Here is a 14,813-nt window from a genome sequence, read left to right on the forward strand (position 1 = left end):
CTGCACTTCATTTCCCCATCTCTGCAGTGGGGAGAAGATAGTGACCTTGGTAAAGCATTTTGTGAGCTACTAAAGTCACAATATAAAAGAGTGAACATAACTCTAAGCTCTGTCAACTTGAGTGTGCTGATCTCACCCTGGTAATTACCCTCAATAGACATTCTCAGAGTTTATAAGAAATTTAAGGAGAGGCAAATCCCTAGTTGGCTGTATAGGCTGTTCTGCGAGGGCAGGATGTGCCCTAGCCAGGTGCATGAATGGTAGTAGCTAGTAATGCATGGCCTTCATAGATTTCGTAGACATTTGGGCTAGAAGGGACCTCGCCAGATCACTGGATCTAGGTCCCTGCCCAAGGGGCAGGAAGTCAGCTGGGGTCAAATGATCCCAGCAAGATAAACATCCACACGTTTCTTGAAAGTGCCCAGAGTAGCTGCTTGCACCACCTTTGGGGGGAGTCTGTTCCAGAGTAACCATTTAGCTAAAACACCAAATTCCCTCTTCTGGGGTTTTCAAATAATACTGTAATTTTCTGATGAGGTAATGTTATGTTGACATGAAATAAAGAACTGACTAATAAAGATTTGTCAAGACTCCCAGTCATCTCATGTATTGATTGCTTGCTGTGACTTACACTAGGATTTTAAATGGACATTTCTTTCATATCCCACCTATGGGAGTTTTGTTTCCTAATGTTTTCCTGGACTGAAACATTAGGCTACAATTACACTACAATTAGTTTTTTACTTCCTTTCTCTTTTTCTCATGTTCCTTCAGATGGCCTTCCACAAAGAAGCTAGCCTGCTAGCTCAATCTTAACACATCTAGCAAAGCTGACACTGTCTTTTGAAATACTGGGTCTTTTGGGGATCTCTGTTCCACCCAATGAAATGACAGACAAAAAAAAGGAACACCCCTTGAGCAGTTCCATTCTTTCCAGGGTCTTTATAACGATTTCAGTCCCTATTCCTAATTTGTCTGACCTGCATATTGTTCTCTGGATACTGATCCAGTACTTATACAGTTAACTTTGCATGCCTGAACATCCTGTTTAAATCCTCTCAGCCAATCACGCCCATTTCGGGTATGTTAAGGGAGGTCACTCACTTTGCCATTGTTCATCAAATCCCTAAGTAACCACTTAATCCTGTCTTTGGTATCAGACACCTATGAAAAGTGGTTCAGATCTCTTTCAAGAGCCCAGTCACTCCACGACAGCCAACTTGTGGAGTGTAAGTCAGAGCTGCCTAAAGGGTGGTCTAACTCAGAGACAGCTGTTCTGGCAACCAAGCATAACTGGACCCTAAAAATTAAGAAGATATCGCATGCTGCACTTCCTTGGTTGAGGTTCAATGTTCTACCCTGTCAGGGTGATTTGTTGCAGCAACCATTAAATGTACATTATTAAAAGGAACAAACCTAGGACAATTTTGTTGTCTTATTATTAGTGCCTGCTACAAAAACAAAACTTTTTCCAGAAATTTTGCTATTTTGCAAGAAAACATTTTTAATACACAATTTGAAGTTTAGGTTCGCAATTGACTACCAGTAGGACATGTCCCACTGGTGGGACTCGAAGGTTGTGTAGGTGGGAACTCATTGCCCAATTGAAAAAAAACAGTTGTTTGCACTTCAAATAGATGAATCAACAAATATCTTGAACAGTGCAATTTTGTGGGGTTTTGTTTTTATCATGGTGGGATCAGGGTTTTCTGACAAAATGGTTGGTGGGACATAAAGTGCAAAAGGTTGAGAACCACTGGACTAAACCAGTTCAATTTACTGGTTGAATGAACATTTTTCCTTATTTTACAATAAAATGTTGACATAAACTTAAACTTAATTTTGAAAGGTTTGTCCTCCCCATTTTTGACTCTATTTAAAATAGGTCTTTTGCTGCGTCACTAAGAAAATGTCTCTCCAGCCACACAGAATTTTTATACTAGTATTACTAATAGCCTGTTTTTGGGAAGGACTGAACACCTATCACTCAATAAGAAGTGCAGTTCTTTTGCTCTTCTCGGTATTGGGCCCCTCCAGAGGGAAATTATCTTACTGTCTATCAAAGGAAATTACCTGAGTACCTAGGATTTACTGTCAATAGAAAATTTCTTTAGAACAAGATTCAGATGCAATACTGTGTACAATTTTTCATTTTAAAATGTGTGCTCTCTGTACTTAGTAAGGACATAGGGGTGATGCTTGCTCCATTGAAGACGCAAGTAAAATTACCGTTGATTTTAATGAGGGGCCAGGACTTCATTTGTTATGTGCACGAGGGTTTGATCCTGCCTAGTACTGGTAGTGCCTTTGATTTAGTGGGAATGAAGTCAGAACCATATCTAGGAATTTCAGTTGTCAAATTTAACCTGAAAACAACTTGATTGTTGCTTAAAACATGGTTTTAAGAAACTAAATTCAACTCCTTCATCTCTCCTCCCAATAACGAAAAAGTATCATACAAGAGACCCTCAGCTGAACCCATACTAGGTCTGTGCAAATAGGGAAGTATTTGATTCGGATTCAGCCAATTCGGAGAACAGTGATTCAATTCAGAGATTCGGAAAACTGTCCTGAATTGACTCGGCTGAATCGGCTTTGGAAGATTCAGTGCTGATTTGGAGAGATTCGGAGATTCAGCCATAGACTATCATGGGGAATCACTGAAATACCTATAACTTTGTCATTTTTTGGCAGAGTTGGATGAAAACAGCAGCGATGGTAGCTCCCTCTGAGGGCACAAGGCCTGCCAAGTTTCAAGGAGATAGGTGCAGGGGTTTCTGGGAAACTGCACCTCAAGGTGCTGACAAGCAAAACTCTTGTGTATGTGGATGTGTGTGTGTTAAGGTGCAGCAGGGTGAAAACAGCAGGCATGGTAGCCCCTGATAAGGCCATGAAGCCTGCCAGGTTTCAAGGAGATAGGGTTTCCTGGGAAACTGCACCTCAAGCTTCTGAAAAGAAAACTTGTGATGTGTGACTTTGTGTGTGTGTGTTAAGGCACAGTGGGATGAAACCAGTAGGGATGGTAGCCTGTAACAGGGGGCTTTCCCAGTGCTCAGGCAGAAACAGCTCACAAAAGGGACAGAAAAGCTGCAGACAGAGGCTTATGTGATGTTTCTATGCCCCTCCCCAGAGCACTGTGATTGGAAGGGGACTCAGGGAAGGATCACAGTCACTGGCCAGCTACAGATGTTAGTCTTTCTCCCCCTGCTTCCCCCTCCGTCTTAGGTTCTGTTCCCCTGAAAGACTGCCTTCTGAATCTCCAAATCTTTTTCCAAATCTTTTCCAAATTGATTTGGAGGGGTTTTTTTGTCTCCCGATTCAATTCAGATTTGGGGACTCAGCCTCTAAATCAGGCCAAATCTTGTCCAAATTGAATCAGCAACTGAAGCTTCTCACACTCCTAACCTATATCATTTCTATGTTGCCTGATCTATCAATGTTTGCTCCTGTTTTCCACTATGTGCTTTGAGCCTGTGTTTTGAGTGTGCATGATTACAGGGCACATGGAGTGTAAACAAAAGAATGAGACTTTCAAACAATTTGTGGGTATTGTTTTTTACAAAAAGTTTCTATTTTATTGCTAATGAAACAGCTGAGTTCTTCTCAAATGTATGTAGTCATTCAAATATCCCTATAAAATGATTTTTCTAGGAAGTTACAAGGCACAGAAGGCACCAAATATAAACAAAGAAAAATAGCAAAATTATAAACCCAACCCAAGAATCCCAAAGTAAATTTTAGAGCTGTGTGAATGATTTACAAGAATTTGAATTACTCCTAAGAATGGACAATGCATATTTCATTGTATCCCCAACAACTGCATACAAATAGAGCTAGACTGTACCACGTGGTTAAAGAATAAGGGGCAATACAGAGATGAGTCACCACGAGAGAAGCATGAGGAATCATTCTGACTGAGGGAGGAGGTATGTCTCCTGGAGCTCCAAGGTGGTTACAGGCTGTATGCCTGTTGCTGCACCCTTTTTTGTGTGGTAGCTGACAACTCTCCAATGAGTCATTTTTATTGTCTGATAGAGGAAGGAGCAAAACCTGTACTGTTGAATGGCTTTTGACATCCTCCCATCACTAGATGCCCACGTAAGCACCTAGTGAGACCCTGGCACTTAGTGTAAACTTTTTCAAGCTAGCTTTCAAGAGGACACCATATTTTTTTAAGTTAGCCATTTTAACACACTATTTTAATATTTCTTTCATAGGCTAGAGGCATCTTGGAGCCTTAAACATAGTCCAGTTTTATTTTAGTTTCCAACTTGCTTGATTTAGCAAGTAATTTTTATCCACCTGAATACACCTGCATATAACTTTTCTAACTGATCTAACAAATGGCCAAGGATTCAATGTCATAGGTTTTACATACAAAATATACTGCAAAATTTCTGCCTTTAACATGAAGCATATCCTTTAAGTCATTCTAAGTATACATTCACATATTAAAGAGTAATAATATGGCTAAAATATATGTTTATTTCTTATCTGATTGTAGTAATTTGCCTATGAAGGGTAATTTGCTAAAAAGGTACAGTACTAGAAATAAATAGTTCTACAGTCTTCAAAACAGGTTGTCATTTTCAGCCTGTGTTAAATTTTCGGAAGTCCTTTCAAAGCATGAACTAATTTTACTACACTTGAGAAGATAATTTGGACCTACTTATACATAGTCCCAATCTCATAAGAACCTAATTTCACTTAATTTCTTTCTTGGTCTTGTAATGGGCAGAGACAACCAGGTAATTATCTGGACTCATGTCCTTGATGGTTGGAGACTTGCTTTGGATTGGAGAGGTTTTCCCATCGACCCGAGAGATTTGCAGCATTCGGCATGGGTCATGTTTCAGCAAATATCCTGCAAAAGTCTCCCATCCTCCTCCTACACGAACCATCACGTGTTTGTTGTGTAGCATCTGGGGGGAAAAAAAGCAATGAAGGAGAAACATTAACTTAAAAATCACATCCCTGTTTGAAAATGTTGTCTGTACTCTTAATTACAAGTAATACACATCTGCTAGCCATCAGGTGGGAAGCAGCTATGGCATTTGTACCACTAGTTAGCACCAAAAAATATATACTGAAAAGTAACTGTATGCAAGGACATGAGAAAGCAACAATTATTATAGATTCTCCACAGGTTTTAAAAATGTCACTACATACTATTCTCCCTCCAGCAGGGGATGATGTTGTTTTCTATATATTTCGTTACAAACTTCTTAAAGAAACTGGATGTGTTTTTGTTTTTTTTGTTGAAAGATTCATTAGTAAAGATTAAGAATATTCTGTCTTGAAAATGGCTTCCCCTTATGAGGAAAAGGCTCTAGGATTATAAAAGGTCTAAGTGGGGGAAAACATCCAAAATAATCTCTTCTGCCTCAAAAATGTGATTAAGAGTGAAATGTAGAATTAATTTCTTCCATAAAATATACTTTCTCTGACATCAGTTTCATGATTTAGCACTTCCGACATGCACTGGAATGTGCAACAGTCAAATACAGAAATAATAAAGTATGTTAAAAAAGCCAGGTGGATATATTATGGGCCTAAAATGAGGGACATCTGAAAATAACAAAGATATGGAAGTCTCAGAAAAAATAAGTTTCAAGTGAAATCTTTCAGGGGGAATGTGTACAGGTTTAAAAACAACTACTTTTTTATTTTTATAATCTTTATTTGGGACATGTTTAGGATTAAAGCGCCAAAAGACTTAAGTACTAACAGTACATGTACACATACACTTTAATGCTCATTGGCCTATTTTAATGTGCATTAAAGCATCAAAAAAACCATGTCCTTTCGCTAATCTGCACAGAATAGGCTAACGTGCCTTTTTCTAGTACCTTACAAAGGAAGTACTAAATTTAATGTGTACTACTTAAAGTACATTCATGAATGTGTAAATGTGCCTACTATGTATCCACTACTAAATCCAAAATTTAGAACTTCAAAACTACTCAGCTTCCGTCCAACCCTGGAAGTACTTAAACTCTGTTGGTGCTTAAAGTTTCCAGTATTGAAGTAAACTTCCCAATCTGGGCAGGCTAGATCTATCTCAGTTTTAACACTACCATTAACTCAGTTCCTAGGTCTTGCCTAAGACTTGCCAGTATTCATTAGAGAAAGAGTGAGCATTCAACAGTGACAGCAGAGGGCACCTCCAAAGAAACTTTTGTGCCTCATTTATGGGTTTGGCATGTGTGAGTGGAAGTAGGTGGGTAGGTTGTCCTTGACAGTGGCATCTAGATGTATCCTAACTTTCCCCAAATACTATACAGGGATGCTAACATGGACCCTGTAAATTCCACGAGGCAGCTATAAATTAGGAGCTGCAATGCTCAGTTAGGTCCAACCTATGTTGACTGAGAAACAAGTGTGTTGCTGGTCAAGATTTACCTTCCTCAGCAGACATATTTATGGAAACATGAACACTAATTAGTTCCAATTAAAACTCAGATTTCTTTTTATTTTCATACGTATTTATATTTTAAAATGTAGACTTCAATAAATATTTTTTTTTATCAGTCACAGTTAAATGGTGGAATGCTGCAATCTTAATAGTTAAAAATCTTTTCTTTTTCCTGATGCAGTGAGTGGTCCCTGTAAAACAGCCACATTTCCCATCTAAGCAAAATGTAACTTCTCTAATGTCTGCACCTGTTGTTTCAGCTGGTAAATTCACTCTGATTTCTTTCATCTCATTTCCTATACAGAACAGTAAAACAAATGTCAGCTGGGAATCATAAACCTGCATGTTCTATGAAAGCCGCAACATGATTCAGATCATGAAAAATGCTTTGATTGATATACACTCAAAATACTAAACATTTCTCACAGACTAAGAAATTAGAATACTAACTTGCAAAGCAAGTTCCAGCTTTGTGCAAACTTCCTCAGACAGCATGCTGAAGCATATTTAAATAGTCTGAATAATGACACTTTGATTTATAGCTGTGATGGACGTGTGTGAAATTCTGTATCCCTGAAATTCCCTTGAGGGCACAGTGTTTTGAGGACATGAGTGAGACTTCAGCAGTGCATAGATCTGTTTCCAGAATACTGCACAAGAGAAAATTTGTCCTGCATGTTTTTTTAAACCACTAACCGGAAAAGAGAAAAAATAGATAATGGAAATGTTGCAGTGCTGATTTTTTTTTCACATTCTCAGCCTACAAAGATATTATTTTTATCTTACGTTATGTTGGTATTCTGTGGGGGCTATGATTCTGTTTTGATAAATTAAGCATATATGGAAACCAGCAAAGCTGCCAGGATGTCTGAAGTGTGAGAAGGGGATACATTTATAATTAATCAAGCTCCTCGTTTCAATAAATAGTTGCAGCCAAAAATTAAAAATGGTTGCCATTTTTTAGAGAATGAATGCATGTTAAGGAGCCTTTTTCCCAAACAAAGTGATATTTCTTTCAACATTTTCATTTTTTCAATGGAAAACTTACAATTCCCAAACAGTCAATAATCAAAAAATGAAAAAAAACAAACATTTTTCACGTATCCAGGTTGTAGCCATATAGGTCTAGAGGCAAAAGGAATCAAAATGCATGCAGAGGTGATAACCTTTATTAGACCAACTTGATATTTGCAAAAATAATTTATTTGCAAGCTTTCAGGCACAGGCACCCTTCATCAGGCACAAGAGATTGCAAAGATTGTAAAAGTTCTCTTATGTAGAAATGGAAAACATTTTTTTATTTTTTAAAACACATTTTCATTCCAAAATAGTCGGTGAGACTTGACTTGGTAAGTATTTCTATTCCAGAACAGAACAATGTTTACTAACTCCAAGACGAAGGCAAAAATTTTTAACCTTACTGATCTCCCCCCTTACCCTATTTTTACACTGATAAAGTAGTTACTTGTGTTAGAAGGCAGGCAGGAAGCAGTGGAGAATTGCATCTTCTATACTACCTGAATCATAAATGCAAAAACTTTTTTGAGCAGCAGCTCACTTTGTCAGATATTATTAACTACTGTGCTCACAAACGCTTCTGTAGCTCTGACTCAGTGGCCACATTTCCATGAGATGCTACTGTGAAGTGCAAACAAGCTACTCGTTGCTACTGCCCTCGTAGGAGGGCAGTAACTATGATGTGACACTACTGCGCAGTAGAAATGAACTACTGCACAGTAGTATCAGAAAAAAAGCTGTGCAGGGACCCTACATAACCATGTACTAAAATGACCGTGTAGTAACAACTACGCAGTCCACTGCTCATGTAGACACGGTCAGTTAGTCTACATAAGGTGCAGCTCTCCTCTGCCTTTGGATTATTTTCACACTGGTAAAAATACCTTGACTTTGAACAGATACTCCTGATTCATGCTCATTTAACTGGGAGCACAACTAGGTGACCCACATTTATGAAAGTCACTCAAATAGTATAGATGTATAAACTGCTGGAATGAGCCACCAAGTCCTGCAACAAAACAAACAAACTCTATTCCAAAATAAGCCCGTAGCCACCTGGAGCTTTACATAGGTGTGAGAGCAGAATCTGACCTCAAATGTTCAGTCACACCTTTTTTCTTTCCTCCAAAGCTTAGCTTTTGATTGCAGACCTTAAAGCACTGGACTTACAGTGTCAAATCTTGTATATCACAAATTAAACATTTCTTAGTTGTGCATAAAGTTGGAAGAAACAGGGCTTAGACTGTAACCTGACCTGGTAGAAAGGGGGGAATACAGCACTCTCTTCAGAAGCTGCCCCTGGGGTAAGATACCCTGAATAAGCCTTTAAAAAATTATCCAAAAACCAACAGAGTCTTTTTCAGGCCCTTCATGCCTAGGCCTTGTTTGTTAAACCATTCTGTATTGCTGTGATATTTTTCTACTGATGCTTAGATAAGGCTTCTAAATTTTGTCCCTCTTGAAAGCAGTTAATATCTGCACTTTTGATTTTGTAATGCACATCAGAGATGGAAATTTGGCAGAGCATATTAGGGTCGCTGCCTTGACAATTCCCTTTAGAGTCTGTCCTATAGACTAATAAAACTCTCTGTTGGTAAGTTATTTCCTGGTATTCAGCCTAAACATGCCTTTTTTTCCTGCCTTTTCCGTCTTTTGTGTTTTATTATTGCTTGCAGTAAAATAATGTAATGCATTTATTGCCTATTCTTTTTATATATATATATAATGTTATATCCTAAATGAGTTCACTGTTCTATACTACACAGTAACATGGCAACTCTAATAAAATCATGTGGGCCACATTCTAATCTTATCTACACGTACACAAATCCAGAACCTCTGCTACCTGCAGAATTACTCCCGAATCACAGTTGTGTAAATGTAGTCACAATCTGGACATTTTATATTAATCAATAAAAGAAATAACATATGGTACTTGCAAAAGCATTTTAATTTTACAAAGAAGTGGGGATCTATTTTGTTGCTTGAGATGTTATTGTTGACCAGATTCAGTGATTCTGTTGCATGAGAATTTAGAGGCAGAAAAAATGTGGATACCGTAATTGTGAAGCTTAGTAGTCAACTTACAACATGAAATACATTCATGACATTCATCAATTTTCACATTGCCATCAAGTGAATGAAAACTGAAATGAGAAAATCTTTACTATACAATAAATTCCAAGAGATGTTTATGAATGATATAAATCTTTATTATTTGCTATTTATTAAGAAACAAGGCTGCCACAAGAGAACTATTTTCTCCTGAATCTGCGTTTGAATTAGTATAGGAGGGTCTGTGCTATAGTGAAAATATGAGAAAGCAGCCTTAATAGACACCAGTGGCACAGAGGAATATATAAATTATGTACCACTGCAGTATGCATTAAAGCCATCTCAAGAGGTAACACAAAATAAATGTGCAAGGGAACATTTGCAGTATGAATTATGTGGTCTGAATTGTCGTTATATGGGACTTCGGAGCTGCAGTGAAATACAGTTAAAATGGATCTGTTTTTCACATGAATTAATTTATAGAGAACTTTATAGCTCATTAAAAAGATATTGGGCCATACACCATAGCTCATGTAAAACAGAAAAACTCCATTGGCTTGAATGGAACAGTGTTGGTTTATGAGAGCTGAAGATCTGGCCCCGTGTTGTTATTCTCTAGACTATGTTACAGCTTTATGCAAAAATACTCTAGGGGACAGGGGAGAGAATTACACACTGTGGATCTGACCCAACTGCCATTAAAACCCATGGAAAGAATCCCATCCACTAACAAGAACTGGAAATGGTTCCAGAAGCCAAATTCAGTAAAAATGCTGCCTGGAATAAATTGAGGTAAGCTTCTATGGCAGCCCCTACGCCAGAGTTTGTCAGTTTTCTCGTACATGGTGGCAAAAAGGCTGGGCATATATTGGTCATGTCACGCATGCATGTGAGTGGTGTGAATTGGTCAAGTCATGCATGGGTGTCTAACCACTGTTAGATTCAGTGGTTGTACAACATGAGGGAAAGCTGCATGCTGAAATGATGAAAATGCGTACAGCAGGACAAAGTACTAGCAAAACTATGTAAGATAATGATCAAAGCCTCCCTAAGTCATTACACCTGAGTGTGGATCTTTTGATCAAACACATTCTTGTCAGAATGAGGTGCAACTCCCATTCAACACAGTTTGGCACCAGGAGGTGCCCTTCTGAAAAGGACTCAGAACCACAATTCCCACAAAGGTCCAGTATAACCCGTCTTATTATTACATACAGTATAAATCACTTAAGATGCCATGGGTAAGGTGGGCAGCTAGCAAACTGTGCAAATGGCACTAACCATTTGCCAGATCCCCTTGATCTCAAGATTAAAGGACCAGTTTGAGCTGATTCAGTGTGCTTGCTAATTTGCACAGGAACTCTGTTCTCAGCTTTTCACACCTTATTAATACTCCATTCCTTGATGAGCCCAGCCTAGGCTCAGCTATTTCCACTTCATTAAAGATGGTCACAGGGAGCCTTACCCTTAACAGTAAGCTGGAAATTGACAGTACCTAGTCAGATTTAGAGCTGTTAATAAAACAGCACTAACAGGAAGACAATTAATATTCTACCCTGCAAGTCTGGCAGTTTTTGCTGTAATAAGATGAGAAGACGAGGAGAATAATAATGTTCTAAACAGCTGCCAACATGGACTGCAGAGGTAGTTGTTCACAATCACAGGGATTTCTTTGACAATTGAATATTCACAATTGAACCACACTTAAGTCATGTGGTATGGTTCTATATCCTGACTGGAAAATGTGAAGTCTTAAAGTTAGTCTTAGAGTACCAATGTTTGCAGCTAAATTGGAGAGTTCCAGTTCTATGCATATTCTGCATTGTTCACTTCTAGTTTTTTTATGAAGTGCCAGAAATTTCATTGCCCGGAATATTCACAAAAAGTACACACAAAAGGAGTGTGGCTCTGAATACAAATACATTTAAATATGTGAAAATTGTGAGTTATTTTTTCCATAATGGCTCAACTTTAATATTTAGATTTTATGGGGAATTTAACGCACAGAGATGTACTTACAAATCACTTCAGAATTAACTTTTTCTTAAATTGCAAAGGTCAGGTTGTTCTTCCCAAGAGCTATTGTGCTTCAAAACTAAAACAAAAAGTCAACAGAAAATTCTCCTTCCGCTGCCACTTTGAAATGAAAGAAAATAGCCCAAATTTTCCTTTCTGTCATGCAAATTAAAAGCTGGAATACATCTACCAGTCCCATGACAATGTAATTTGTGTATAAAATAAACAATCAGTGTATTCATCAGCCAGGGAATAATACACCTATTAGTTTGATTTACACTTATAAAATATCATGCTCTTAAATTACTAAAAAAACCTATATACAAAGTGATTTGAAAGTTCATTTAGCATCAATTTGATAGCCAACTGGCTTTGTATTTATACTTCATCTCCCAAGATCAGTAGCTCTTTCCCATCCACTTCTGTACAAGGCTCTTTTCAAGATAGTCTCAATGTATTCAAATAAGAAAGTGGCCTTTTAGAAGTCTGCAGGTAATTATTACTATAATTGCATTTTAAGCTCTCTTGTGAATGTAGCAAGCTTCAAATGCCATCAGGCATGTTTAATGACTGACAGATGAATTGTTGTGAGCCACTTAATATAGATTTCTAAAAAATCTTATTAGCAGAAATTTTACAAGTTTATCACTAGAATCAGTCATATTCTTTTCCCTGAGGTCCTTCAGTCTCATCAAATTAAAAAAAAATATGTGAGAGTTAATCATCTTTTTAAAAAATGTGTAATGTATATTTGGTAGAATCATAGCTACCATTCTATTTATTCAGTTCACCCACAGGGAACACCATGAACTAGCAGAATATTATATTTATTATTCACTAATGTATGATTAAATATTTCCTGAGTGGAAATAAAGTCCTACTATTAGATTATGAAAGATAATCATGAAGAAAAAAATACGGGCTACAGAATAGTGACATTAAGTGAAGAAAAGAACCATTTAAGTTATATACCAGATAAAACTCTTTTTCCAGGTGAAGCTAACTTGGAGCAAAAGAGAAGACACTCACCCATGGAGGCCTTTAACTCTAGAGTAGACAGAGCACTAGATAATACAGTGGAAGGAACAACCATGTGTTTTATGACTTAATGTGCTTATCCAACCATGTGTTCGATAAAACAGCAGGTAAACAAATCTGCATGTTTAAGTAATTTGGATCATGCCAACTGATCCAAATAGAAAAGCAAGCAAATGACATTTTCCAGAATGAATATAGAGACAATACTGATTGAGTACTCATTGAAACTGCTAATGAGTTTCGATAACGTTTCCCCAAAATATTGTGAATTATTCTGACAATTTGAAAGACTAATGGTCAGCGTTTTCTATCATTCATTTAGAATAATATCAATGATTTAAAAGCAGACAAATATTACTGATCAAAATCAGTGGGGTTAGTTTCTATTTATACCTCAGGAACTGACGGCCAAAAGTGACTCTTAGTATTTTTAAAGAATCTGCATTTTTTACCGTCATCTTTTCTTTTTTTTAAATGGGCTAATTGGAGTAAAAACATCTCCTGTCCCTAAAGCCACTCTTCAAATCTTTCATTAGCAGTGGGACCTGTTTGACTAGAGGAGTCTGGCGATTGTAATTCCTGGGGTATGACTGTACTGCCTCAACCAAGCCCAAGAATACTGTCAAGGAGCATGTCCCATTCCCTACCCACTTCAACCCCAGATCCCCAAAATGAGGCAACGTGGTCCTGAGCATGCACCAATAAGTACAGGACAGACAGAGAGTTCTGCATGAATGATCCATGTTTCTCTACTGCAGCTAAACTGCCTCATTTTCAGTATTTGGCGCACACACAGCAGAAACAAATATACAGGGAGTGATTTTTTGCAGCACGCCTGAATTTGACATGGAGGCAGTATGGACAAGCCCAAAGGCCTAGTTTACACTCAGAAAGCTTTACTGGTGGTCCTATGCCAGCTAACCTTCCTAGTGCGGATGCAAGCTATGACTGGTAAAACAAACTGCAAAGTAATATGATAATATTAAAACGGCTGTTGGCAACTCTCTAAGAAAATGGCATACTTCATAAAACCATTAGAATACAGTTGATGGCACATATACAATGAATAGTCCTTAACTCCTGAGTAATGCTGCTTCTCTGATTTTCAAGAAGATGGAAAATTTATTAGGCATAAAGGTTCAAGCCACCTAAACCAGATCTGAATCTGAATTTTACACAGCTGAAAATATAAGGATATGAAATTTGGCTCTAGCTCTTGGTTCAGAAAAGTTATTCGGTCCTCTGTTCACTAGCCTGGAGGGTAGTCATTTGAATTATTTCTTGATGTGAAATTTCTTACCAATATATAATCCTGCAAAAGATTCTTAGATGCTGAAATACATGCATCATAAAATGAAAAATAAATCAGATTTATAAATGTGACCTGCATAAAAATGTACAGCAAGCTATAATTCTAGATGTCTGAAGCCATCACAATGCATCCATGCCCTTATCTTTGTAATGGAAAAATTACATGGTATCTCAGGCTAGATGCTGTTCAAAAATCATTCTGGCCAGAGGCCATCACAAGCTCTATGTACCACTTAAAGTCACACTTGAACCTTATAGTAAGAAGGTAAGTGGGAGGCAGGTGATATACAATCTTTATATTGACCCTCTGCTCATAGAGGAGTTTGAATAAATTGAGCAGACAGACACTCTTGTGACTTCCACATACCTCTGTATCTTATTTCCATATTGGGAAAGGAATATGGTTATTACTTGCATTACACCAGCACAGAGAGAAAAAATGCAACATAAAATGACTGTGCAATTCCTCTGATATGCTGTAAGTATTATGCAAAGCGACATCCGGATCAACTTTTGTTTAACAAGTCTATCTAATGGTTGAATTTGAAATTCCTCAAAAAATAACAAAAATGTTACTACTCCTTCAGCGGTAACAGCTGCTGTTACCATTTGTATTAGCTATGTCACCCTCAGCAGTATTCTAAATATTATGGTATTAAGATTTACAAAAGATTTGGACTACTATTTTATGGAGTTGTAAATAACAGAAAATGATACCATTTTTCACAAAAATATGGGCCATTCTAGTAAAGATAAACATTGTTAATTAAACTGCTGCCTCCAATACTAAATAGTTTGTATTGCAAAAATCTCTAGGAGATAACACATTGGAAGGACCATATTTACCTGAATCCAAGAGGACCAAGTACCTCTTCCCGCCTACCCACAATAATTAGATTCTATACATGGAACATTTATAAATTTGTTATAATATTTCCATGTATATAATCTAATTATTGGA

At 37.4% G+C, this 14,813-nt stretch overlaps 1 protein-coding gene across 2 annotated transcripts in view; it reads right to left on the reverse strand.

Annotated features, from left to right (window-relative positions):
- Positions 1 to 3,547: 3,547 nt before the first annotated feature.
- The window catches only part of GAS2 (growth arrest specific 2), a 172,026-nt gene continuing 160,760 nt past the window's right edge, over positions 3,548 to 14,813 (reverse strand). For both annotated transcript variants that reach the window (XM_090032841.1, XM_090032840.1), the window contains exon 8: positions 3,548 to 4,922. In XM_090032841.1, the coding sequence (XP_089888967.1) occupies positions 4,704 to 4,922 (219 nt within the window). In that variant the 3' untranslated portion in view covers positions 3,548 to 4,703. The remainder of the gene's footprint in view (positions 4,923 to 14,813) is intronic.

This window comes from Crocodylus siamensis, chromosome 2 (genome assembly GCF_052110815.1).
Source record: "Crocodylus siamensis isolate JL-2025a chromosome 2, ASM5211081v1, whole genome shotgun sequence".
Lineage (NCBI taxonomy): Eukaryota > Metazoa > Chordata > Crocodylia > Crocodylidae > Crocodylus > Crocodylus siamensis.